We start from the raw sequence: 22,567 nt of genomic DNA on the forward strand, positions 1-22,567 counted from the left end.
GAGTCTGGCTCTGTCACCCAGGCTGGAGTGCAGTGATGCCATCTCGGCTCACTGCAACCACCGCCTCCCGGGTTCAAGTGATTCTCTTGCCTCAGCTTCTCGAGTAGCAGGGTTTACAGGTGCCTGCCACCACACCTGGCTAATTATTTATTTTTTTGAGATGGAGTCTCACTCTGTCACCCAGGCTGGAGTACAGTGGTGCAATCTCGGCTCACTGGAAGCTCCGCCTCCTGGGTTCATGCCATTCTCCTGCCTCAGCCTCCTGAGTAGCTGGGACTATAGGCACCCACCACCATGCCCAGCTAATTTTTTGTATTTTTAGTAGAGACAGGATTTCACTCTAGGATGGTCTTGATCTCCTGACCTTGTGATCCACCCACGTTGGCCTCCCAAAGTGCTGGGATTACAGGTGTGAGCCACCGCGCCCGGCCAATTTTTGTATTTTTGGTAGAGATGGAGTTTCACCATGTTGGTCAGGCTGGTCTCAAACTCCTGACCTCAAGTGATCTGCCCGCTTCGGCCTCCCAAAGTGTTGGGATTACAGGCATGAGCCACCGCGCCCGGCCACTGTCTGCATTTTTACATGTGAGGATGCCAGAGCTGAGAGTGACTCCCCCAGATTGCATGGTTCTTAAATGGTGGAACCTGGGTCTTTTTGGCTCAGGTCCAGTTTTTTTGACAACTTGTAATCTGTCACTATCCACCTCTCAGTGCTTGGAGCAAGCATGCCTCAGGGAGGAGGCAAGATTTCCTATATGTATCTATTTTGAGACAGGGTCTCACTCTGTTCCCCAGGCTAGAGTGCAGTGGTGCAATTCAAGGCAGCCCTGAACTCCTGGGCTCAAACAGTCCTCCTGGCTTAGCCTCCCCAGTAGCTAGGACCACAGGGGCATCCCACCAAGTCCAGTTATTATTTTTTTGTGCATAGATGGGATCTTGCTATGTTGCCCAGGCTAGTCCTGAACTCTTGGGCTCAAGTCCTCCCTCCTCAGCCTTCCCAAGTGCTGGGATCACAGGTGTGAGCCACTGTGCCTGGCCCTAAATATTCTGTAAAGGGGTCTTTCTATGTTGCCCACGCAGGTCTTCAACTCCTGGGCTCAAGTGATCCTCCCACCTCGGCCTCCCAAAGCGCTGGGACTGCAGGCGTGAGTCGCCTCAGCTGGCCTTCCTATTAGGTCTCACACTCAATTCTGAGAGGGGCCTTGGTATTACTCCGGGGGGTGGCAGTCCACTGAATGTGGGCGGTCCATACTCTGTTTCGGGCCTTAACTTACAGCCTATATCATCCAAGTACTGAGTGGGGTTAAAACTGAGATCTACCAATTTTACTTAAAGATGGGGCGTCTTTGTCAAGGAAGGTCAGGAATGGCGGACTTTGCATTTAGTACGCACTGTGGCACCCAATTTTGGCTGGATATTTGGAGCAGAAAATGGTGGGAGACGATGCTTTAAAATGGTTGCTTCCATCTTCCATGCCCTAAACGCGCTTCCCAAGTCCACGTCCTGCCCGAGGAGAGGACGAAACCACCCCCGGTGAGGTCAGGAGGCCCGTAGGGGGAACATGGCTGGATGAGAACTGGCTCAGACCCCCCCACACATCCGGGGTCGCGCGATCCTCGACTTTGGCCCTCGGAAGCTCTCCCTTCGCGCCCAGAGGGCTCCTTCGCCCCCCGAGGCCGCGCTTGGCCCAGCCGAGTTCCCGTAGTTCCTAAAACTCGAGCCGTTCTCGTCTCGAAAAACCGCGCGAGACTTGCGAGAACCCAGCCCCTTCCCGTCACGCCCTGCTTTCCCCGCCCATCGCTCTTGGTTCGTTAGTTCCAGTTCGGGCCGCGAGGGGGGAGCTTTGTGCCTCTAAGGCGTAGGTGACGCAGGCGCAGCGCGGGCTGCGCTCGCTACCGCCCATCCTTGGTTGTCCCACTTTTGTTCCCCTCTCTTCGGCCCTGTAACAAAGAGCTCCGTCTTCGTCTCGCCCTCCTCGTCGTCCTCGTCGGGCGCCCGCGGCCCAGGTCGCCCTGAAATCCAGCCCGTCCGAGCGCGAGTCCAGCGGCCGCGGCCGCTCCCAGGTGGGGGAGGGGAGGAGCCTGGGGGTCCCCGCTGGGGCGGGAGAGGAACCGGGGGCGTGCAGGGAGACCCTCGGGGCGAGTGGAAGCGTTGGAGCCGCGTCCTCAGGCCCAGGATGGTGGGGGCCGCGGAGGGCTGGCCTTGGCGGGAGGGAAGCAGGCGAGGTGCCCACGAGGGACGATCTCTTCCTCCGCTTGTCCTTTTGCACCACCCTGACCGCCCCTCCCCGGTCCCCAGGCCCCCTCAGACCGCGCCATGGGTGACAGTGATGACGAGTACGATCGAAGGCGCAGAGACAAGTTCAGAAGAGAGCGCAGCGACTACGACCGTTCCCGCGAGAGAGATGAAAGACGTCGAGGGGACGATTGGAATGACAGGTGAGCCGTTTTTAACTTCTTGTCCGCATTTAATGCCGTTTCACTCTACCCGCGTCGCTTTTCTTTTTCCCCCTTGTAATTTTTATGAGGGCAAACCTTATGAAATGGCTCATTGGATCGTTTGCTGTTGTTCAGCCTATTTGTTGTTGGCCAAGTTAACTAGCTGTGTGGCTTGGTTTTTGAAATTCTCTGCAGATCAGAGCAATAGAGCTAAGAGTTTGAGAATGAAGAAGTCCTGTTTATACATGCACGAAAAACGTGCTTTTTTGCTTTCTTTTTGTTTTGTTATGGAGATGGGGTCTTGTTCTGCCCTGGCTGGAGTGCATTGGTGCAGTCATAGCAGCTTCCACCTCCTGGGCTCAACGGATCCTCCTGCCTCAGCCTCCTGAGAAGTTGAGAGTACAGGGAGAGGCCATCACGCCCGGCTAACTTTTAAAAATTATTATTGTTATTATTTCGAGACAGAGTCTCGCTCTGTCGCCTAGCCTGGAGTGCAGTGGCGCAATCTTGGTTCACTGCATCCTCCGCCTCTGGGGTTCAAGTAATTTTCCTGCCTCAGCCTCCCGAGTAGCTGGGATTGCAGGCACCCGCCACCATGCCTGGCTAATTTTTGTATTTTTAGTAGAGACGGGATTTCACCTTGTTGGCCAGGCTGGTTTTGAACTCCTGACTTCAGGTGATTCACCCGGCTAAGCCTCCCAAAGTGCTGGGATTATAGGCGTGAGCCACAGTACTTGGTCTAAAATTATTTTTTGTAGAGACAGAGTCTTGCTCTCTTGCCCAGGTTGTAAATTATGTTTTAGGAAGATTGCTTCAGTAAAATAGTAATATAGAGTTGATCTGACTGGAGAGGTTGTCAGACTATTTCCCTGACAATGTATGATTAGGTTTCTTGTCACTGTTTTGCCTAAAATCTCAGAGTTCATGGGGTGGTGCTGATTGGATTAATTGATTATAAGATGTGGTTATTGACCTTAGGATGTTACAGCGTGGGTTTGGCCTGGGGGGTTCAGAATGGCCATGGATGTATTCTGTAAATGAGTATACATAGTGGAAGTTATAAAGAGGGTAAGCATTAAGGGAACAGGTCTCTAAAGGAGGGGAGCGGTGCTGGAGGTGGTGTGTCAGGGACCCACTGGAAAGTGACACTTAGCTAGACTTAGAAAGATAAGTGGGAATTCCCCAGACACGAGTGACACGAACAGCTTGGAGTTGTGGACATAATGTGTGCTTTTAGCGTATTCTAGTTTGGTTAGAGTCCTGTTTCTCAGGATATCCGCAGACCATAGGGAGTCTCCGAGGCTAAAATTATTTTTTGTGGTAATGTTTACATATTATTGCTATTTCCACTGATGGTGCCATAGCAGTGGTGGGTAAAACTGCTGATGCTTTAGCAAACATCAAGGCAGTGACAGCAAAGAGTTTAAAAAAAAAAAAAAAAAAGCTGGCTGGGCGTGGTGGCTTACACCTGTAATTCCAGTACTTTGGGAGGCCAAGACGGGCAGATCATGAGGTCAAGAGATCGAGACCATCCTGGCCAACATGGTGAAACCCCATCTCTACTAAAAATAGAAAAAGTTAGCCAGGCACGGTGGTACGCACATGTAGTCCCAGCTACTTGGGAGGCTGAGACAGGAGAATCACTTGAACCTGGGAGGCAGAGGTTGCAGTGAGCCGAGATCGCACCACTGCACTCCCGCCTGGCGACAGAGCAAGACTACGTCTCAAAAAAAAGGCCAGTTCCATCAATGGTTCTTGATGAAAGAGTAAAACATTTAATTTGATTAAATTGGACTCTTGACTGTATGTCTTTGTTTTCAACCTAAAATGTCTCTGTGTTGCCCAGGCTGGGGTGCAGTGGTGCAGTCTCAGGTCACTGCAGCCTCCACCTCCTGGGTTCAAGCGATTCTCCTGCCTCAGCCTCCCGAGTAGCTGGGACTCCTGACCTCAAGTGATCCACCTGCTTCGGCCTCTCAAAGTGCTAGGATTACAGGCCTGCATTAGTTGTCTTGAGCAAGAGTATGCATGTGATTGAGTGAGCTGAACTAACAGCTTTTTTCCATGGGATGTTATTTTTACTTGAATGAATGACAAACAGTGATTGTTCATACTTGGGTATTTGGCAGACATCTTGAAAATGAACTGAGAACCTGTTACTTTAGTGTAAGCTGTCAGTATTTGTTGCCAGTGATGAAGTAAAACTTTCCAGTGAAAATTAAAATTTTGGGCCGACGCAGTGGCTCATGCCTGTAATCCCAACACTTTGGGAGGAGAAGGTGGGTAGATTGCTTGAGCCCAGGAATTTGAGAACAACCTGGACAATGTGGTGAAACCTGTCGGTACAAAAAAATACAAAAATTAGCTGGGAGTGGTGGCACATGCCTGCAGTCCCAGCTACTCAGGAGGCTGAGGCGGGAGGATGGCTTGAGCCTGGGAGGCCTGGGTGGGAGTGAGCCTTGATTGCACCACTGCACTCCAGCTTGGGCAACAGAGAGATACCCTGTCTAAAAAAAAAAAGGAAATTAAAATTTTGGAAAACTTCTATCTGCTAATGTGAGCTTGATAGCTTCCCATTAAGTAAAGACTTTTTTGGTGAGATAGGCAGTGATGCTGATGCATACATTTTGATATTGTGTGAGACGTATCAAAGTCCATTCAAAGGGCAAGATAGAAGAGTGCATTTTAATGTAGCAGAGAAAGAAATATTCACTGATACTATTTCAGATTGAAGGTTCTAACTAGCCTGTGAGAAACTACTTCCGTCTTGGACAAGGTAGCATAAAGAAAAGAAAAAAAAAAAAGAACCTATTTCTTGTTGAATTTTGGGTAGTATCCAAAATGAATGTCTACAGTTAATCTGAAAAGGCTTTTTCAACTCCTTATTAGTGTGAGGCCTGATTTTCTGTTTTTTTTTTTTTTTTTTTTTAAATGGGGTGTTACTCTGTTGCCCAGGTTGGAGTGCAGTGGCACAGTCATGGCCATGGGTCACTGCAGCCTTGACTTCCCCAGGCTCAGGTGATCCTCCCATCTCAGCCTCCTGATTAGTTGGGACTACAAGTGTATGCCACCACATCCAGCTAATTTTTTTTTCTTTCTCTCTTTTTTTTTTTTTTGAGATGGAGTCTCACTCTGTTGCCCAGCCTGGAGTATAGAGTGGCATGATCTGGGCTCACTGCAACCTCCGCCTCCCAGGTTCAAGCGATTCTCTCACCTTAGCCTCCCAAGTAGTTGAGATTACAGGTGCCTACCACCATGACTGGCTAATTTTTGTGTATTTAGCAGAGACAGGGTTTTGCCATGTTGGCCAGGCTGGTCTCAAACTTCTGACCTCAAGTGATCTGCCCGCTTTGGCCTCCCAGAGTGCTGGGATTACAGGTGTGAGCCACCACTTCTAGCCAGCCAGCTAATTTCTGTATTTTTAGTAGAAAGGTGGTTTCACCGTGTTGCCCCAGCCTGGTCTTGAACTCCTGGGCTCAGGCAATCCACCTGGTTTGGCCTTCCAAAGTGCTAGCATTCACTACAGATGTGAGCACCATGCCCAGCCTGCCTCATTTTTCAAATAGAATAGAATATCTCAACAGATTCAGTGTAGAAGCTATCCTCTACAAAGCCAGAACTTGGAGAGATTGGTGACAATGTAAAAACAATGCCACTTTTTCTCACCAGAATTTTTCTGGAAAATAATCACTTTTCATAAAAACGTGATCTATTTCATCTTACTGTGTAATTTAAAAATGAAGGTTTTGGAACATTTTGTTTTAATTTTGAATATAGTAAGTATTGATAGATGTAACCCACATAAGCAGAAACTCTTTGATGTCCTCAGTCATTTTTAAGAGTATTAAGGGGCCGAGGCAGGAGAATTGCTTGAGCCCAGGAGGCAGAGGAGCAGAGGCGAGAGTGAGATTGCGCTACTGCACTCCAGCCTGAGCGACAGAGTGAGACTATCTCCAAAGAAGAAGAAGAAGAAGAAGAAGAAGAAGAAGAAGATGAGGATGGGGGAGGCTGGTGACTGGTGGGGAGGCTGGTCACTGGTCGAGAGGCTGGTCACTGGTCGAGAGGCTGGAGTGACAGCCAGGAGCCCAAGTTAAAACAACAGTGTTGCTTACTGGCATTGAAGTAAGGGTGTGATGTATGAGACTTGTGTTTGAGGAAGGTCCGCCTGCCAGTGGGGAGACAGAAGCGAGAGACCAGAAGCAGGTGGGCAGCCAGGGCTGCAGGAGCCACACTGGACAAGGACAAGGACTAGGACAGGTTGTGTGGGGATGGCAGAATGTGGGACAGCTTTGATAGGCTTTGAGGCAGAGGATTAGCAGGAGCAGTAATTAGTGGTGAGGGTAGTGAATGACAGCTGGGGAGAGATGCTGTTCTGTTACAGCAGAGTGGGGAGCGGGGGGAGGAAAAGACATTTGGGCCCATAATGGTGGGATGAATAGGCTTGATTCTGGTTGTTTTTTTTTTTGGGGGGGGACAGAGTCTTGCTCTGTTGCTCAGGCTGGAGTGCAGTGGTGCGATCTCGGCTCACTGCAAGCTCCGCCTCCCAGGTTCACGCCATTCTCCTGCCTCAGCCTCCTGAGTAGATGGGACTAAGGGCGCCTGCCACCACAACCGGCTAATTTTTTTTTGTATTTTTAGTAGAGACTGAGTTTCACTGTGTTAGCCAGGATGGTCTTGATCTCCTGACCTTGTGATCCACCTGTCTTGGCCTCCCAAAGTGCTGGGATTACAGGCGTGAGCCACCGTCCCCGGCCAAATAGGCTTGATTCTGACAGGTTGAATTTGAGGGGGTGATGGACTTCTAGTGGGGGATGATTTTAAGAAAGTTCTTTTTATTTTTAGAGACAGGGTCTCCCTCTGTCACCCGGGCTGAATGCACTGGTGCAATCGAAGCCTGCCGCAGCCCCGACCTCCTGCCCGTGACCGGGCCTGTAGCAGGGGTGATTCGTGTGGGTCTGGAGCTCAGGCGGAAGGCCAGGCTGAGAGAACAGTTGGAGAACCATCAGTTCTTGGGTACTGGCTGAACTCATGGAGTTAGACAAGAATATTTGTTTTGTTTTGTTTTGAGACAGGGTCTCTGTTGCCAAGGCTGGAGTGCAGTGGCTTGCCCCGACTAGAGAAAAATCTTTTTCTGTTAGGAGTGAAGTTTTGCGGCCGGGCGCGGTGGCTCAAGCCTGTAATCCCAGCATTTTGGTAGGCCGAGACGGGCGGATCACGAGGTCAGAAGATCAACACCATCCTGGCTAACACGGTGAAACCCCGTCTCTACTAAAAAATACAAAAATCTAGCCGGGCGAGGTGGCGGGCACCTGTAGTCCCAGCTACTCGGGAGGCTGAGGCAGGAGAATGGCGTAAACTCGGGAGGCGTAGCTTGCAGTGAACCGAGATCCGGCCACTGCACTCCAGCCTGGGCGACAGAGCGAGACTCCATCTCAAAAAAAAAAAAAAAAAAAAAAAGGAGTGAAGTTTTATAATTGTAGGGTTTTTAGTCTGGTATCTCAGGGTGTAAGAAGGGCCTGTTTAAGAGTGTGGCTGTGGCATATCCAGCTGTATCTTTAATTATTGTTACCTTTTTAAAAAATAAAAATTTTTTTATAGGGATGGGGTCTCACTATTGCCCAGGTTGGTCTTGAACTGGCTTCAAGTGATCTTCTGCCTTGGCCTCTCAAAGTGCTTGGATTACAGGCATGAGCCACCGTGCCCGGCCTTTAATTTTTGTTACTTGTTCTTACCTCTAGAGAGTGGGACCGTGGCCGTGAGCGCCGTAGTCGGGGTGAATATCGGGACTATGACCGGAATCGGCGAGAGCGCTTCTCGCCACCTCGCCATGAACTCAGCCCGCCACAGAAGCGCATGAGGCGAGACTGGTGAGATGGAGCGGTTTCCCTCTCCTCCCCTTTGCCTCAGTTCCACCTGGGCCTCCCCTTTCTCCCCTCATCTGTGCCTAAGTCTTTGTCATTTCCTTTTCTCAACTTCCCATCACCCATCGTTTCTTTGTCCCTTGAAACCCTTGTCTGGGAGACCATGCTGTGTGTACCCCTGTCTGTCTGTCCTCCTTCATGCTCTGGGGAGGTGACTCCCTTCTCTGCCTTACTTTTGTGTCCTCCACCCTCAGGGATGAGCACAGCTCTGACCCATACCACAGTGGCTATGAGATGCCCTATGCTGGCGGGGGTGGAGGCCCAACTTATGGCCCCCCTCAGCCCTGGGGCCACCCCGACGTCCACATCATGCAGCACCATGTCCTGCCTATCCAGGCCAGGTAAGGGCCGGGCTTTTCGGGAGAAGGGGGTTGGTAGGCCTGGGGGATGGATGGGGTTGCTGAAGGCCATGGCTGAAGCCAGGGAGTGGGCCAGGCCCACAGAGACATGTCCCTGGGATGGGGGTAGTAGCTGTTGGGGTTTGGGGTGATGCCCATGGTGGGCAAAGGAGGGGGGGCACCTAGCTACTTTGGCCCCCGTAGCCTCCAACCCTTCCCCAACAACCAAGCCTTTCTGACCGGGGTCCCCTCCAGGCTGGGCAGCATCGCAGAGATCGACCTGGGTGTGCCGCCGCCTGTGATGAAGACCTTCAAGGAGTTTCTCCTCTCCCTGGATGACTCGGTGGATGAGACAGAGGCCGTCAAGCGCTATAATGACTATAAGCTGGATTTCCGGAGGCAGCAGATGCAGGATTTCTTCCTGGCGCACAAAGATGAGGAGTGGTGAGTGCCCCTGCTTCCCTGGACCTCTGCCCTGGCATGTCCCCCTGGCCCCGCTGGTGGAGCCGCGGCCCTGTCCTCTTCCCAGTTTCCCCTGTCTGGAACTTTCTGGGGGCGGGGGTCGGGAAGTATGACAGCATTGGCTGATGGGGTCTCCCCCTCACTTCAGCGATTGCCACGGCCCCCACCCTGCCCTATCTCCTGTCCTGCTGTCCTCAGAGAGTGGGACATCTCCAGGCAGCAGGCCAGAGCCACCTGGCCCCTTGGGGCAGCAAACAGGCCGCTTCCCACTTGCTGGTGTTGGGTCATTGTCATCCCTGATCACCAGGACCCCGTGTGGCTGTGGCGTCCTCCTAAAGCGACGAGTGAATCCAGACAGGAAAAGCAAAGATCTCAGGGTCGTTTGACAGAAAAAGAATTTTAATTTTTTTTCCTTTTGTGGATGTTTTAATTTTAATCAACCATCTTTTCCCCCCTTCCTGCTCCTCCTCCTCCTCATCCTCTTTCTGCTCCTCCTCCTTGAAAAGAGCCAGAACTGGGAACTACACCCGCTCATCGACGGAGCTCGGAGCAAACCCACCTCCACCCCCACCATACCCAGCCCATACATGAGCCCCTGGGCTGAGCTGCGCGGCCCCGGCCAGGCAGACAGGCAGGGCACTGCTGTGCACAATGCAGCGGTTTAGCTGAATGTGATTGCTCAGGCAGCTAGCCAGTCAGGCCCCACTGCGGAGTCCCGCGGGGCAGGGCATCTCGGCCGGGCGCCCAGCCAGGAGCCAGCCGGTGGCCCACCAGCCAGCATGGGCCCTGGGCGCCGCTAGTTAAATCTTGAGCTCTGTTTGACCAAGCGGCCAAGGTAAAGATCCTGGAGGTGATGCCTGCGGCTTTCCTTTCCTCCTCCGCCCCACTCGTGGTTCTGTTCTGTCTTCGCTGTCCCCTCTCAAATTGCTCTGTGTCTTTGTCCTAATCTCTCACGCACTTTCATTCTTCTCTGTCCCTGTTCTTGCTCCCTGCCTAACACTGCCTTTCGCCCTGTTGGTTTTTTCAGTTTCTCTCTCTTTAGTTTTTCCCTTTGTTTTGGTTTCTGGGACCTTCTCACACTCTCCCCTTTCCTCCCTTTCCCCTTTTCCTCATACTCCTCATTTCTTCTGTTTTCCCCCTGAGGTCCTATTTGAAATGTTTTATTTTTCTTTTCCTCCCTAACCTTCCAGCCCTCTCCTCTCTCTCCCCTGTGGGCAGGACCTGAGGCTCTAAAGGGCACTCCAGTCTCTCCCTTCGGTCTTTTCTGTCCCTTCACCGTCTTGCTTATCTTCCCTCGGGTGGAGAAAGGTGCCCTGCCTCTGGGCTTTTGCTATCTGGCCCCCTCTGTCTTCCACCTCGGGGTGGAGGGAGTTGGCGGGAGCAGTTTTTGAATGACTGCAGTTTGGGGTTGGTGAGGAGAGGGAGGTTCTTCAGGGCCTGCTATTTCCTGAGCCTTCCTCTCTGAAGCTTTGGGAAATGACACCTTTTGACTAGTTAGCGTTTCCCAGAGACTTAAAGTGGTAAATCTGCCTCTCCAACCCTGGCGTCCCCCTGTAGTCATTGGTTTTCCCAAATCCAGAGCTCTTAGTTCCTGGTTTTCCCCCAGATCTTCTCAGAGCACAGCTTCTGGTTCCTTTTGGGGTGTTGGGAGGTTCTAGTGCACCCCTATCCCCTAATCTCTCTGTTTTGATGACCTTTTGTGGGTGTGAGAGGATGGGGGCTATGCCCTGTCTTTCCTGGGCCCCTTCCCACATCCTGGCTTTGGCTTCCAGTAATTGTTTTGTCTTTCCCTCCCCCGCTTCATTCCCAGGTTTCGGTCTAAGTACCACCCAGATGAGGTGGGGAAGCGTCGGCAGGAGGCCCGGGGGGGCCTGCAAAACCGTCTGAGGGTCTTCCTGTCCCTCATGGAGACTGGCTGGTTTGATAACCTTCTCCTGGACATAGACAAAGCTGATGCCATCGTCAAGATGCTGGATGCAGGTGTGTGGATTTGGAGGGGTGGCAGTCATCTGGGGTGGGTGTATCTGGGGACCAGGTAGACGTGGGTTGACAGGAGCCAGGGCCCTGGGGTTGTGAACTCTGTTCCCTTTGTTGGTAGCTGTGATTAAGATGGAAGGAGGCACAGAGAATGATCTCCGCATCCTGGAGCAGGAGGAGGAGGAGGAGCAGGCAGGAAAGCCTGGGGAGCCTGGCAAGAAAGAGGAAGGACGGGCTGGAGCAGGCCTTGGGGATGGAGAGCGTAAAACAAATGACAAGGACGAGAAGAAGGAAGACGGCAAGCAGGTCCGAGCGCAGGGCCTCTAGTGCTGCCTCGGGGTCCAAAGGAGCTACAAGTGGGGGGCTGTGTTCTGGGAGGGGTGGGGAAAATGAACCTGTGGCCTCAGCTGTTGGGGTGGGGGCCCTCTGATAAAGGTGGAAAGGGAAGTTTGACATCCCCAGTGGTTGTCTCTTCCCATAGTCCGAGAATGACAGTTCTAATGATGACAAAACAAAGAAGTTGGAGGGTGATGGGGACAAGGAAGAGAAGAAAGAAGACTCTGAGAAAGAAGCCAAAAAGGTGAGGTGTCTATGGCCTGGGGTCAGAGCGTCGTTGCTGGGGTCCTGGCACACTGACTTGTCCCCTCTGCTGTGGCTTGCTCAGAGTAGCAAGAAGCGGAACCGGAAGCACAGCGGGGACGACAGCTTTGATGAGGGCAGTGTGTCGGAGTCCGAGTCAGAGTCAGAGAGCGGCCAGGCTGAGGAGGAGAAGGAGGAGGCCGGTAGGGTTTCTTTTCTGCTTCTAAAGTGCATTCTAATGCGGGTGGGGAGGTGAGAGGTTGGTGACGTTGATGTGGGAGGGAGGGTGGCTTTTAGGGGAAAGCTTCTCTATCCTCCCCACCAAAATCAGTAGTAAAAACACACCAACTCCTTCCTACCCGTTCCTGCCCAGAAGAAGCGCTCAAGGAGAAGGAGAAGCCCAAGGAAGAAGAATGGGAGAAGCCCAAGGATGCCGCTGGGCTGGAGTGCAAGCCGCGGCCGCTGCATAAGACCTGCTCCCTCTTCATGCGCAACATTGCGCCCAACATCTCCCGGGCTGAGATCATCTCCGTGAGTGGGGACCCATGGAGTCGGGGCAGGGCCGATGGAGAAGTGGAGGGCAGAAGGAAGGCAATGGGGCCCTGCCTGTGACAGATGCCCCCTTTCACCTGCTAGGGAGGCCCGTTCCCCAGGGCCCATGGCCTCTGAGGACTAGTCCTGATCGCGCCATTGGCTTTCAGGTGCTGGTGTTCTGAAGCCCTTTAGTGGTTTTTCCCTGCCCAAGGATGGGAAGAGTGACAGAGCAGTTAGTCCTAGGGTTCTGAGGACAATGGGGGATTGGAGGAAGAAGCGAATGAATCCTTGAGTCACTACATGGGGCTGGTTTTCTGCTTCTTGCAGCTTTGTAAAAGGTACCCAGGCTTTATGCGGGTGGCGCTCTCAGAGCCCCAGCCAGAGAGGAGGTGAGTAACTTGGTGCGTTGGAGGGAAAAGTGCAGGGGAATGTTAATGGCCAACATCAATTCTCTTGCTTGACTGTGCTAACATTTTCTTTCTTGTGTAGGTTTTTCCGTCGTGGCTGGGTGACCTTCGACCGCAGTGTTAACATTAAAGAGATCTGTTGGAACCTGCAGAACATCCGAGTGAGTGCTGGGGGTGGGACTGTGGGGAAGAGGAAGGGAGGCTCTCTGTGCCCCACAGGACCTGTGCATGACTTTGTTTGTCTGATAGTCTGGTTGTTCTGCATCCTCTTTGACCGTTTTGTCTGCCTACATTGTCTCTGGGCAAGGCTCTAGGGCTGTTACCATGGACAGGACCTATGTGGTCCGCGTCCCCAGGGAGCTCGCAGTCTGATCAATCGCTGGTGCTCAAGAGGGGAGGGTCTTAGAGCTGCTACTTCTCCGGCAAGTGGGGTAGGTGGGATAAGCTTCCAATGACGTCTGCCCTCCAGCTCCGGGAGTGTGAGCTGAGCCCTGGTGTGAACAGGGACCTGACCCGGCGCGTTCGCAATATCAATGGCATCACCCAGCACAAGCAGATTGTGCGCAATGACATCAAGCTGGCGGCCAAGCTGATCCACACGCTGGACGACAGGACCCAGCTTTGGGCCTCGGAACCAGGGACGCCTCCCCTGCCAACGGTCAGTGACTCCCCAAAGGACTTTGTCAGAAGCAGCTGATGGTGCCTCTGCTGTGGGCACTTCTGACTGCACCTATCTGTAGCTTTAAGCCCTTGCACCCACTCGCCTGCTCACTCATTTGTCCCTTTCTGTGTGGGTAGCACCTTCTCCAGCTTCCAGCAGAACGGGGGAATGCTAGTGATCATTTCTGGCTGGGGTGGAACAAAAGCTAAAATGAAGACAAATCTCAAGGGGGCAAAAGGCGCCAGTTATGTCCAGTGAACTCTTGTTCCCTCGCTCTTTCACTTGTGGAAGGTCTCAGGTTACCTCCCCTGAAGGTCTTTCTCTGCCTTACTTGCCTGTCTTCCTCCCACCAGAGCCTGCCCTCACAAAACCCGATCTTGAAGAATATCACCGACTACCTGATCGAGGAAGTGAGCGCCGAGGAGGAGGAGCTGCTGGGGAGCAGCGGGGGCGCCCCTCCTGAGGAGCCTCCTAAGGAAGGGAACCCGGCAGAGATCAACGTGGAGCGGGATGAGAAGTTGATCAAGGTGCCACTGGCAGCGCGGGGCACGTGGGGGCTCAGGTGGTGAGGGCAGGAGCTGAGCACTCACACTCACTTCCCTTAGGTCTTGGACAAGCTCCTCCTTTACCTGCGCATTGTGCATTCCTTGGATTATTACAACACCTGTGAGTACCCCAACGAGGACGAGATGCCCAATCGCTGTGGCATCATCCACGTTCGGGGGCCCATGCCACCCAACCGCATCAGTCACGGGGAAGGTGAGCTCCAGGTTCCCCTTTGTCGCTGGCTGCCCCTGGCCTCACTCCTCCAGACCCTTGCCACCATCCTTCCTTCTGGCTCCCTTCCCAACCTTCCTTCCTCTGTTCCCAAACCACAGTGCTGGAGTGGCAGAAGACGTTTGAGGAGAAGCTCACGCCGTTGCTGAGTGTGCGAGAGTCGCTCTCAGAGGAAGAGGCCCAGAAGATGGGGCGCAAAGACCCAGAGCAGGAAGTGGAGAAGTTCGTCACCTCCAACACGCAGGAACTGGGCAAGGATAAGTGGCTGTGTCCTCTCAGTGGCAAGAAATTCAAGGTCTGGGATGTTGGAGAATGGCCGTGCTATGGTGGTGGGAGGTGGAGTTGAGACAGGAAGCCCCCTAAAGGCCTGGGCAGGGGTGGGGGAACTACTCACTGGACTGGCAGATGGGAGCTGGAAATCCTTCCAGGTCGGGCCTGGGAGCGAGGCAACCATTACCTGGCTGTCCTGACCCCTCTCCTCTCTCCACCCAGGGTCCTGAGTTTGTGCGCAAACATATCTTCAACAAGCATGCAGAGAAAATTGAGGAAGTGAAAAAGGAGGTGGCGTTTTTTAACAACTTCCTCACTGATGCCAAGCGCCCAGCTCTGCCTGAGATCAAGCCAGCCCAACCACCTGGCCCTGCCCAGAGTAAGATACGATCTATGAAGGTCGCATATCCCTTCTCCCTTGATTACCCAGGGACTCCCGTTTCTCTTTAACATGTCACCCCGAGAAGTTTCTGCCCCATCCTCAGGCCATAGCCCTAGAAGTCAATTGTACCCATCCCCCTCCCGCCCCCGCAGTAATTCATGTCCCTGTCCGTGTTGTACTCCCCCCAGGTTTGACCCCGGGACTCCCCTACCCACACCAGACTCCCCAGGGCCTGATGCCCTACGGTCAGCCCCGGCCCCCGATCTTGGGCTACGGAGGTAAGTACAGGAGGGGGATGAAGGGGCTTGGTGAGCGTGTGGCATTGGGAGAAGGAAACAGAGGATGGAGTTGAGGACCTAGTTTTGCAACTCAACACTAATCTCTGTCATAGCTGGTGCTGTCCGCCCTGCAGTCCCCACAGGAGGCCCTCCATACCCCCATGCCCCATACGGTGCTGGTCGAGGGAACTACGATGCCTTCCGAGGCCAGGGAGGTTATCCTGGGAAACCTCGCAACAGGTAAGGAGGAGGGCAGACACCCAAGCTTTGTTGCTGCCTGCAAACTCCCTTTTGGGAGCCCCCAGCTGTCATCCTTTACCTCTCATCTCACAGGATGGTTCGTGGAGACCCAAGGGCCATTGTGGAATATCGGGACCTGGATGCCCCAGACGATGTTGATTTCTTTTGAGCCGTCCACCGTTCCTGACTCCTGTATCATCCATACTCGTGACTACCTTGTCCCATCCAGCTCTGAGAATTTTTTGTACAATCAGCCTTACTGCCAATAAAAGCACTTCCACAGGGTTCCTGACTCTCGTGTGTTACATACTTCCCCCATCCTTCCACAGTAACTCCTGAGGTGTTGCTCAGCCCTGCCACTTTTATTATCGATGTCAAAAGCGCCAGGCTCTGCAGGGACACCAGTGGGAGGTACAAAGGTGCGTGTCTGGGACCCGAGAATCTCAGTTCTGTAACTTTGCCCTCAGTCCAAGGTGTGCTGCTGCTGTTCGGAGCTAAGGCTGGTCAAGCACAGGTTGTAGAAGGAGTTGGGGTCAAAGGCTGCACTCACCTCTTGCCAGCCCACCCACCCAGCAGCTTGTAGTTCACTGGGGCTTTTTGGAGCGCCCCAGTAGTGAGGGTCCAATACCAGGACGTAGGCTTCCGTGCCTGACCCGATGCAGATTCCCAGCAAGGCCTTAGACCTGGCATCCGCGTCCCCCCCAACCATGACTGGGCCTCCGCCCCCTGCGAAGTGGGAGTAAAGCCTCTCCAGCTCCCCGTGCAGCCCCGCTCCCCGGGGTAGGTGGCAGAGGCGCCCCTGGGGCCCTCCGAAGTGAGCGAGGCAGAGGCTGGCCTCCACGCAGCCGATCCAGTCCTGGGAGCCCCGGAAGCCGGGGGGCTTGTCGCCCATGTCCTCCAGGGCCGCCTGCACGGCGGCCAGGCCGGGTACGCCTGCGGGCTGGCCCTCCGGCCACGAGCACAGCGTCTGCAGAGTGCGGTAGCCGCAGCCCCAACCGCGGTCGTCTAGGCCATCGCAGCCGTAGTGGTAGTAGAGGTAGTGGCCCGAGAGCAGCGCCAGGAGGGCAGGGCCGCGGCTCGGCGGAGGCAGGCCCACGTGGACGTCCCTCAGCAGCTCCAGGGCGGTGGGCGGGAGCGGAGGTCCCAGGCCAGGCACAGGGTCTTCCTAGCGGCGCGGAGCGACCTCAGGCCCCAACACTTCCTTTCGGCTCCGGGTCTTTGGTCAGCTGCCGCAGGACTGGCGCGCAGGCTGGGGAAGCGCTCCCCGGGCCTCGTTGATCACCGCAGGCAGCAAGCGGCAACCACCTAGCGGCATCGATCCAGGTGCTCCCACAATGCTCTGCCGCGCTCCGTCCCTCCGCCCCTCTGCCGTGCCAGCCTGCCGACCCGCGGGCCTCATTGCGCAGGCGCGAGCTCCGCCCGGCGGGGCAGGGCCTGGGACTGGCGTTCGCTGGAATGAGCAGGCGCCTTGGGGCCGCCTCGGAGCTCGCCTGTTTCTTGACCTGCAGCCCCGCTGCTACATAGACTCGGCCCCCGTGATTCCGGCGTTCTGCCCCTACCCCTAGCTCCCTAGTTGCGCACACTCCCATGGCTGTAACAGTTTATTGGCAGCCCAGAGGGGCGAAGGCACCGCGAGGGAGGGAGCTCAGTCCGAGACATGCAGAGGACCGGGAGCCCCGGGGGACGTCGGGGGTGGAGTGGGGATGGGCAGGGTCTGGGGCTTCTCTGTGTTATAGCCCAGCCCTGAAATAAATAGTATATATACAGCTAGGAGGCCGGGCGGAGCGGGGGACTTGGGGGTCCCGCCGGGGTCACAGGTCTGAGCAGCGATCCTGCTTGCTGTAGTGGTCGAACTGGTTCTTCCAGTGCACCATGTAGGAGCTCCAGCGGTGGAACTCGGCCTTCCACTGGCGCTCCGCCTCGTCGAGCGTGTCTGTGGCCAGGGCGCCCGGCGAGGCGCGGGGGAGGACGGTACGAAGAAGGTCGGGGATCGGACATTTGGGCGGGTGGGTGGGGGCATGAGTGCAGGGAGGACGCACGGAGAAATGCAGGCGACCACGTGGAACGGTGGCAAGAGGATCAGGAGAATGTGCGAAAGACGAGAGGGAGGATGAGGGCAGAGGCGGGGCCAGAGAAGGACAGCAGGAAGGAGAGAGGAGGAGAAAAGAATGACCGGAAGACAGGGGGACAGAGGGGACAGGAGGGGGGAGGTTGGGGGAAAAAGAAGAGACAGAAATGGTTGACCGTTATAGCCCAATGGGGGGTGCTACCCCGCCCAGGGCCTCCCTCTTCCCCCCAATGTCAGGCTCAGGTTCCAAAAGATAATTTTATAAAAGAAGACTGGCTTTTCCATTTCCATTCAAACAACAAAGGCGTGGGGGTCCCTGAGAAGGGTGGGAGGCACAGTCCCCTCCTCCTGCCCTGTCCAGTGTGAGTCTCTTGGTTTGAGGAGGGAGGGGGCACTGGGTCTGAGATCCCTGAGTGGGGCCCTTCCCCACTGTTCGACCACTCATTAGAGGAGGGGCCCCTGTGGCCGTAGGGGAAGAGGCCGTGGTGACAGCCGCAGGAGGTGGGAGAGGAGGAGGAGGAGAAGCTGGTGGAGGAGGAGGAGGGGCAGGGGGAGGCCGGGCCTCGGAGCAGCCTCCCCATGGGTGAAGCCTGGGCAGGTGCTGGGAGCCTCCGAGGCTAGGGGGAGAAGAGAGGGGTTACACCTGGCCAGCTCCCACTCCCCTCCTCCCAGCCGCTGCCCGCTGGCCCCTGCGTACCGGTGGCGCTGAGCAATTTGGGGAGGAAACGGTTCCAGAAGGCGCAGGCCTGGGCGCGCAGCCCCCGCCGCACCTCCAGCGGCCGCAGGTCCAGACTCACGTACTGCTGAGCCCCCGCCGTGTACGGGGGCCATTGCGGGGCCTTGGGGTCTCGGGGCTCATTGGGGTCCCTGCGGAAGGAAGGGAAGGCTCAGTCCAGACGGGCAGTGGGAGGAGGCGGCCCCCAACCCCACGGGACCCGGACTCTTCAGCTCTGCGGAGAGCCCCAGAGAGCCCGTCCCCTCCCTCCCACCACCAAGTCACTTCTTTCCCTTCTCGTGTGCCCGCTCATGGGGTCTTCCCTTCCGCCTATGCTCCCTGTCTCCTCTCCGTTTCCCTCAGCTTTTCTGTTCCATCTTTGTTTCTCCCACTAAAAAAATGGCTAGGATGTCTTAAGCCCTTCCTAAATAACCAGGACGGGTCCTATGTCTACAAACATCACATTTTTTAACAACCACCATCCGATGCTAGATTTCATTGTCCTCTTCTTGATCCAGGTAAACAGGTGTGTGTGTGAGAGAATGTGTCACTGCTAGTGAATCATCACTGGTTTGATTTAATCCAGCTCCAACTGCTTTGTCTTGGTCTGCCGTCTTTTTTTTTTTCTTCTAGAGATAGGGTCGCTCAGGCTGGAGTGCAGTGGCACTGTCATAGCTCACTGCAGCCTCAACCTCCCAGGCTCAAGCAATCCTCCTGCCTCAGCTTCCCAAGTAGCTGGGACTACAGGCACGAGCCACTATACCTGGCTAAGTTTTGTATTTTTTTTTTTTTTCGAGAGTCGGGGTCTTGTTATGTTGTCCAGTCTGGTCTCAAACTCCTGGCCTCAAGGGATCCTCCCACCTTGGCCTCCCAAAGGGCTGGGATTACAGGGGTGAGGCTCACCCCCTCCGTGTCTATCTCGTCTCTTCCTCACTTTTCTTTGCCTCTGTCTGCCTCTGCAAGACCACCTCTGCCTACTCTGTCTCCTTTCTTTTGCTCTCCCCTTTTATCTCCTTTGTGAGCATGTCCCTCTCTGGCTATCCTATCCTGCCCCTGTCCTATCCATCCTTTCTGTCTCTGTGTGTCTGCCTCTTTTTGTGTGTCTCCCCGCCCCTGACTCCTGTCCTCCCCAGCCTCCTCTCCCTCTGCACTGCTGACCCTGTGCGGGCGAAGTTGGCCCAGTATCGCATCAGTCGCTGGGCGAAGATTTTCTCCTCCGCGGTGTAGTTTCGAGAGGGGTCCAGGGGGATCCCAAAGATGAACTCGATTTCGTAGCCGTGGGGCACCCCCATCCACAGGGGCCAGGAGAGCGTGGAGGCACGGTGTTCAAAGACGTAGGCGTAGACCCGGGCACCCTGGGCAGCCAGTCGCCCAGCCAGCTGGGCCACGGGGCACACGACATTGTGGTCGCCCACCACATCGCTCAGGGCCTCCCTCAGGCGTGCCGGGTCCTCGGGATGCAGCCAGTCTGTGTAATGCAGGACCACAGCCTCGGCTGCCAGGTCACTTACCTGGGGGACCCCGACCCGCACCCCGGCCAGGAACTCGGCCCGGCTGATGAGAGACTCGTTGTCTTTGCTGAAGCCTGGGGCCCCGTAAACCAGAAAATATGAGCCCTCATCCTTCACCACACCCACCAGCACCTGGGGGTGAGGGAGAGGGGGGTGGGATGGAGGGACAGGCACAGACAGACAAGTAGACAGAAACAGATGGACAGACAAAGAGCCAGAGAGATGAACAGTTACAGACCTGGAACCATGGACAGAGAGAGGACGAAATCGGGGGAGGGACTCAGAGAAACAGAAAATAGACCCATGGTGGCTTTCGTGTCTGCCCTGCCGACCACCCTGGGATCTGAGCCTTCAGGGAGGACTTCTGGGACTTCTGGGAATGGGTCTAGAGAAGCTCTCATGCCTGGGTCCCTGTGGGGAGGGGAGGGACTGTTGGGACCCAGAGGAGCCAGCTTCACCCCCGCCAGTCACTAGTTACCTGCAGGCCATGGAAGTCTCCCGCGTTGATAAGGGCCTCTGGGGTGTCACTGAGGAAGTCTCCATCTACCACAGGTACGAAGGAGAACCGGAAGACGCTTTCTTGAGGCAGCACATGCCATTCGTGGTTCACCAGGACCTGCGCTGGTCGTGTCCGAAGGCAGGCTACTAGCTCTGTGTCATTCCCACCAGTGCCGCCTGGGGGACAGCCCACAAGGTGGGCCAGCTGTGTGGCCCTGCGGCGGGCCTCTCCCATGCCCACTGTGGCCCAGGGTCCATTGGGGGCACCGCTCTGCAGCACGGCCCTGTGGAACAGACCCCGGCTGGGCGGGGACAGCAGATGCATGCCCACTGAGGCAGCACCCGCGCTCTCCCCAAACAGCGTCACTGATGTCGGGTCCCCCCCAAAGGCTGCCACGTTCTCCTGCACCCACTGCAGGGCCAGCCTCTGATCCAGGAGACCCACATTGCCCGGGGCCTCTCGGCTCCCGGGCAGGGCCAGGAAGCCAAAGGCTCCCACCCGGTAGTTCATGGACACCAGCACAGTCCTCTCGGCCTGTACCAAGAAGCGGCCATCATATACGTCTAAGGAGGAGGCCCCACTGTAGAAGCCACCCCCATAGATCCAGACGAGGACAGGGGTGGGGGATGTAGGCCGGGGGTATGGTGTCCACACGTTGAGGTAGAGGCAGTCCTCGCTCAGCTCACGGTTGGGGTTCCACATCTCGGTGCCCTCAAAACCTGGGTATAAGGTGTCCACATACTGGTAGCAGACACTCTGGAAGGTTGTAGCATCTACCACCCCTGACCAAGGCTGCTTGGGCTCCGGTGGCAGAAATCGACGAGGTCCCATGGGTGGCTCCGCAAAGGGGATGCCCAGGAAAGCAGAGACGGGGCCCCCGGGGGTCTTCAGACGAATGCCCCGCAGCCGACCCCCACGCACAGTCACCAGCAGCTCTGCATCCTCTCGGCCCTCAGCCCCCACTCCTCCTCCCAGGAGCCAGAGAAGGAGGAGAAGGAGTGGAGAAGCCAGGGAAGGCGTGTGCAGGGGACACTGTGGGGGCCTCATGGCTGCAGGGCAGGCAGTGTCTGCTGGGAGAAAGAAAGGGAAAGGGTGAAGGGTCGGTCGAGAAGCCAGGAGGGAGGAGATTAGGACATGGTCGGCCCAAGGGTTATCGCTCAGCTGCAGAGGAGGTGGGGCAGGTTGGCAAAGATGAGGGGAGACAGGGAGGGAGAGAAGGAGACAGGCAGAGACAAGGACACAGGCCATCAGGCAGGAGGGGACAGAGATCAGGCAGACACTTACATCCAGACAAATGAAGGGAACAGAGAGGAGCACCCTCTCTACCCCCCAGGGGTCCACCGCCCTCACCTCTTCCCGGAACTGGGCCGAGCCCAGCTCGTGCAGTGCGGGCACCAGAGGCCTCAGTCCACGCACAGGCCACCCGACAGGGGCGCGGCCTCACGGACGGGCGGCGCCGCTGGGGGAGCTTGCTGCGGCCTGAAGGCGCAGCCCCGCTCTCCTGCGTTGGCCAGGCCCGGGGCCCTGGGGGACGGTGGGCTGGACATTCAGGGTGTGGAAGCCTTAGGTCCCGGGGTCCCCCAAATCCTGCCTAGTCCACTCCCCACCCAACCCTGCCCCGTCTCATCCAATGTCTGGCACCGAGCACTGATGCCCGCGGGTTCCTATCAGCTGTGCACGCTCCCAGCCCAGCCCCAGCAAACAGGCTAACCAGCCCGTGTCCCCCAGGACTCGAGAGCCCCCCATCCGTCTGAAGCTGCCGTGCACGCCGCCGCCGGCGGAGGGCAGTAGAGACCGAGAAAAGGTCGGCGCTCCCCGCCCCGAGCCGGGAACCGGGAGCCGGGAACTTGGGGTGGGGGACTGGGGGCTAAAGGGCCTTGCAGAGCCGCCTGAAGGGCGAGCCGGGACGCTTGTGTTCCCGGGGCTCCGGAGATCCCCGGCTGCAGGGGCGGGGGCGCTATTTTGGGGGCAGCAGCTGTTACGGTTCCGGCATCTCCAGCCAAAGGATCAAAATTCCCTGGGTGGGAACTCCCCCCTCTCCCGCCGGTCACCCCTCGCCCAGCCCCCCCTGTCCTGAGCTGGGGGTGGTGATGCTGCTGGAGATTAACTAGGAAACCCAAGTGGCGCTAATTATAACTCGGGGCTTCCGCTGAGCCTCCCCTTCCCAAAAAATAGAGATGGAGTCTCCGCGGGAGGGGGCGTCCTGGGCCTGGGAGGGGGCCTCTGCGGGGCGCTGCGCAGGGGCGCTGGGCTTGTGGCCCTGTGGATGGGGGTGCCCAGCCCGGCGCCGGGAACCTGCGCAGCTCGGGTACCGCCCCAATCAGGGGGTGTCTTCCAGTGGCCCCGGACTAGGGAGCGATCGGGGAAAGGGCGCTCGGGGGTCCCCGCGGGAATCGGAGCGCAGAGGCGGCGGCCGTCCCCGCGGGCTTGGGCTCCTGCGTGGGCGTCGGTGAGTGTGAGGCGGCCGGGGAAGAGTTCCGGACGAGTGCGGGGCAGTGGAGGGCGGCGCTGGG

At 56.2% G+C, this 22,567-nt stretch overlaps 3 protein-coding genes across 6 annotated transcripts in view; 1 reads left to right on the forward strand and 2 right to left on the reverse strand.

Moving 5' to 3' along the window:
* Window positions 1–1,707: 1,707 nt before the first annotated feature.
* On the forward strand, window positions 1,708–15,546 carry SRRT (serrate, RNA effector molecule). Of its 3 annotated transcripts, none has more exons than XM_011943938.1 (20): window positions 1,708–2,063; window positions 2,299–2,438; window positions 8,174–8,302; window positions 8,551–8,697; window positions 8,950–9,138; window positions 10,967–11,136; window positions 11,255–11,439; window positions 11,615–11,713; window positions 11,798–11,915; window positions 12,086–12,243; window positions 12,574–12,635; window positions 12,736–12,814; window positions 13,123–13,311; window positions 13,668–13,841; window positions 13,920–14,073; window positions 14,193–14,386; window positions 14,584–14,740; window positions 14,932–15,021; window positions 15,135–15,261; window positions 15,355–15,546. In XM_011943938.1, exons 2-20 carry the CDS (start codon window positions 2,317–2,319, stop codon window positions 15,428–15,430), a joined length of 2,619 nt encoding a protein of 872 aa, XP_011799328.1. In that variant the 5' UTR covers window positions 1,708–2,063; window positions 2,299–2,316; the 3' UTR covers window positions 15,431–15,546. The 3 variants fall into 3 exon arrangements, with proteins under 3 accessions (XP_011799328.1, XP_011799329.1, XP_011799327.1); XM_011943939.1 differs by having other exon boundaries at window positions 12,089–12,243; XM_011943937.1 differs by lacking the exon at window positions 1,708–2,063 and adding an exon at window positions 2,082–2,179.
* A 58-nt stretch (window positions 15,547–15,604) lies between these two features.
* UFSP1 (UFM1-specific peptidase 1 (non-functional)) lies at window positions 15,605–16,594 on the reverse strand. Its single transcript, XM_011943940.1, has one exon. The coding sequence runs from the start codon at window positions 16,151–16,153 to the stop codon at window positions 15,725–15,727; it is 429 nt and encodes a 142-aa protein (XP_011799330.1). The 5' UTR covers window positions 16,154–16,594; the 3' UTR covers window positions 15,605–15,724.
* A 255-nt stretch (window positions 16,595–16,849) lies between these two features.
* Window positions 16,850–22,567, reverse strand: part of ACHE (acetylcholinesterase (Yt blood group)) — a 6,192-nt gene continuing 474 nt past the window's right edge. The window contains exons 2-5 of one of the 2 annotated variants that reach the window (XM_011943941.1): window positions 20,034–21,121; window positions 19,203–19,687; window positions 18,027–18,196; window positions 16,850–17,194 (exon numbers count right to left, since the gene is read on the reverse strand). In XM_011943941.1, the coding sequence (XP_011799331.1) occupies window positions 17,073–17,194; window positions 18,027–18,196; window positions 19,203–19,687; window positions 20,034–21,101 (1,845 nt within the window). In that variant the 5' untranslated portion in view covers window positions 21,102–21,121 and the 3' untranslated portion in view covers window positions 16,850–17,072. Of the gene's footprint in view, window positions 17,195–18,026; window positions 18,197–19,202; window positions 19,688–20,033; window positions 21,644–22,567 lie in introns of those variants that run through there. The other variant, XM_011943942.1, reaches the window with a different exon arrangement.

This window comes from Colobus angolensis, unplaced genomic scaffold (assembly GCF_000951035.1).
Source record: "Colobus angolensis palliatus isolate OR3802 unplaced genomic scaffold, Cang.pa_1.0 Scaffold222, whole genome shotgun sequence".
Classification (NCBI taxonomy): Eukaryota; Metazoa; Chordata; class Mammalia; order Primates; family Cercopithecidae; genus Colobus; species Colobus angolensis.

Excerpts from the sequence above, each read along its gene's own strand:
- SRRT (XM_011943937.1), top strand. Across the intron at positions 2,439-8,173 it reads GGGGACGATTGGAATGACAG|AGAGTGGGACCGTGGCCGTG; the intron begins GTGAGCCGTTTT and ends TCTTACCTCTAG. Across the intron at positions 12,815-13,122 it reads GGAACCTGCAGAACATCCGA|CTCCGGGAGTGTGAGCTGAG; the intron begins GTGAGTGCTGGG and ends TCTGCCCTCCAG.
- UFSP1 (XM_011943940.1), bottom strand. The coding sequence starts at position 16,153 with ATGGGCGACAAGCCCCCCGGCTTCCGGGGCTCCCAGGACTGGATCGGC.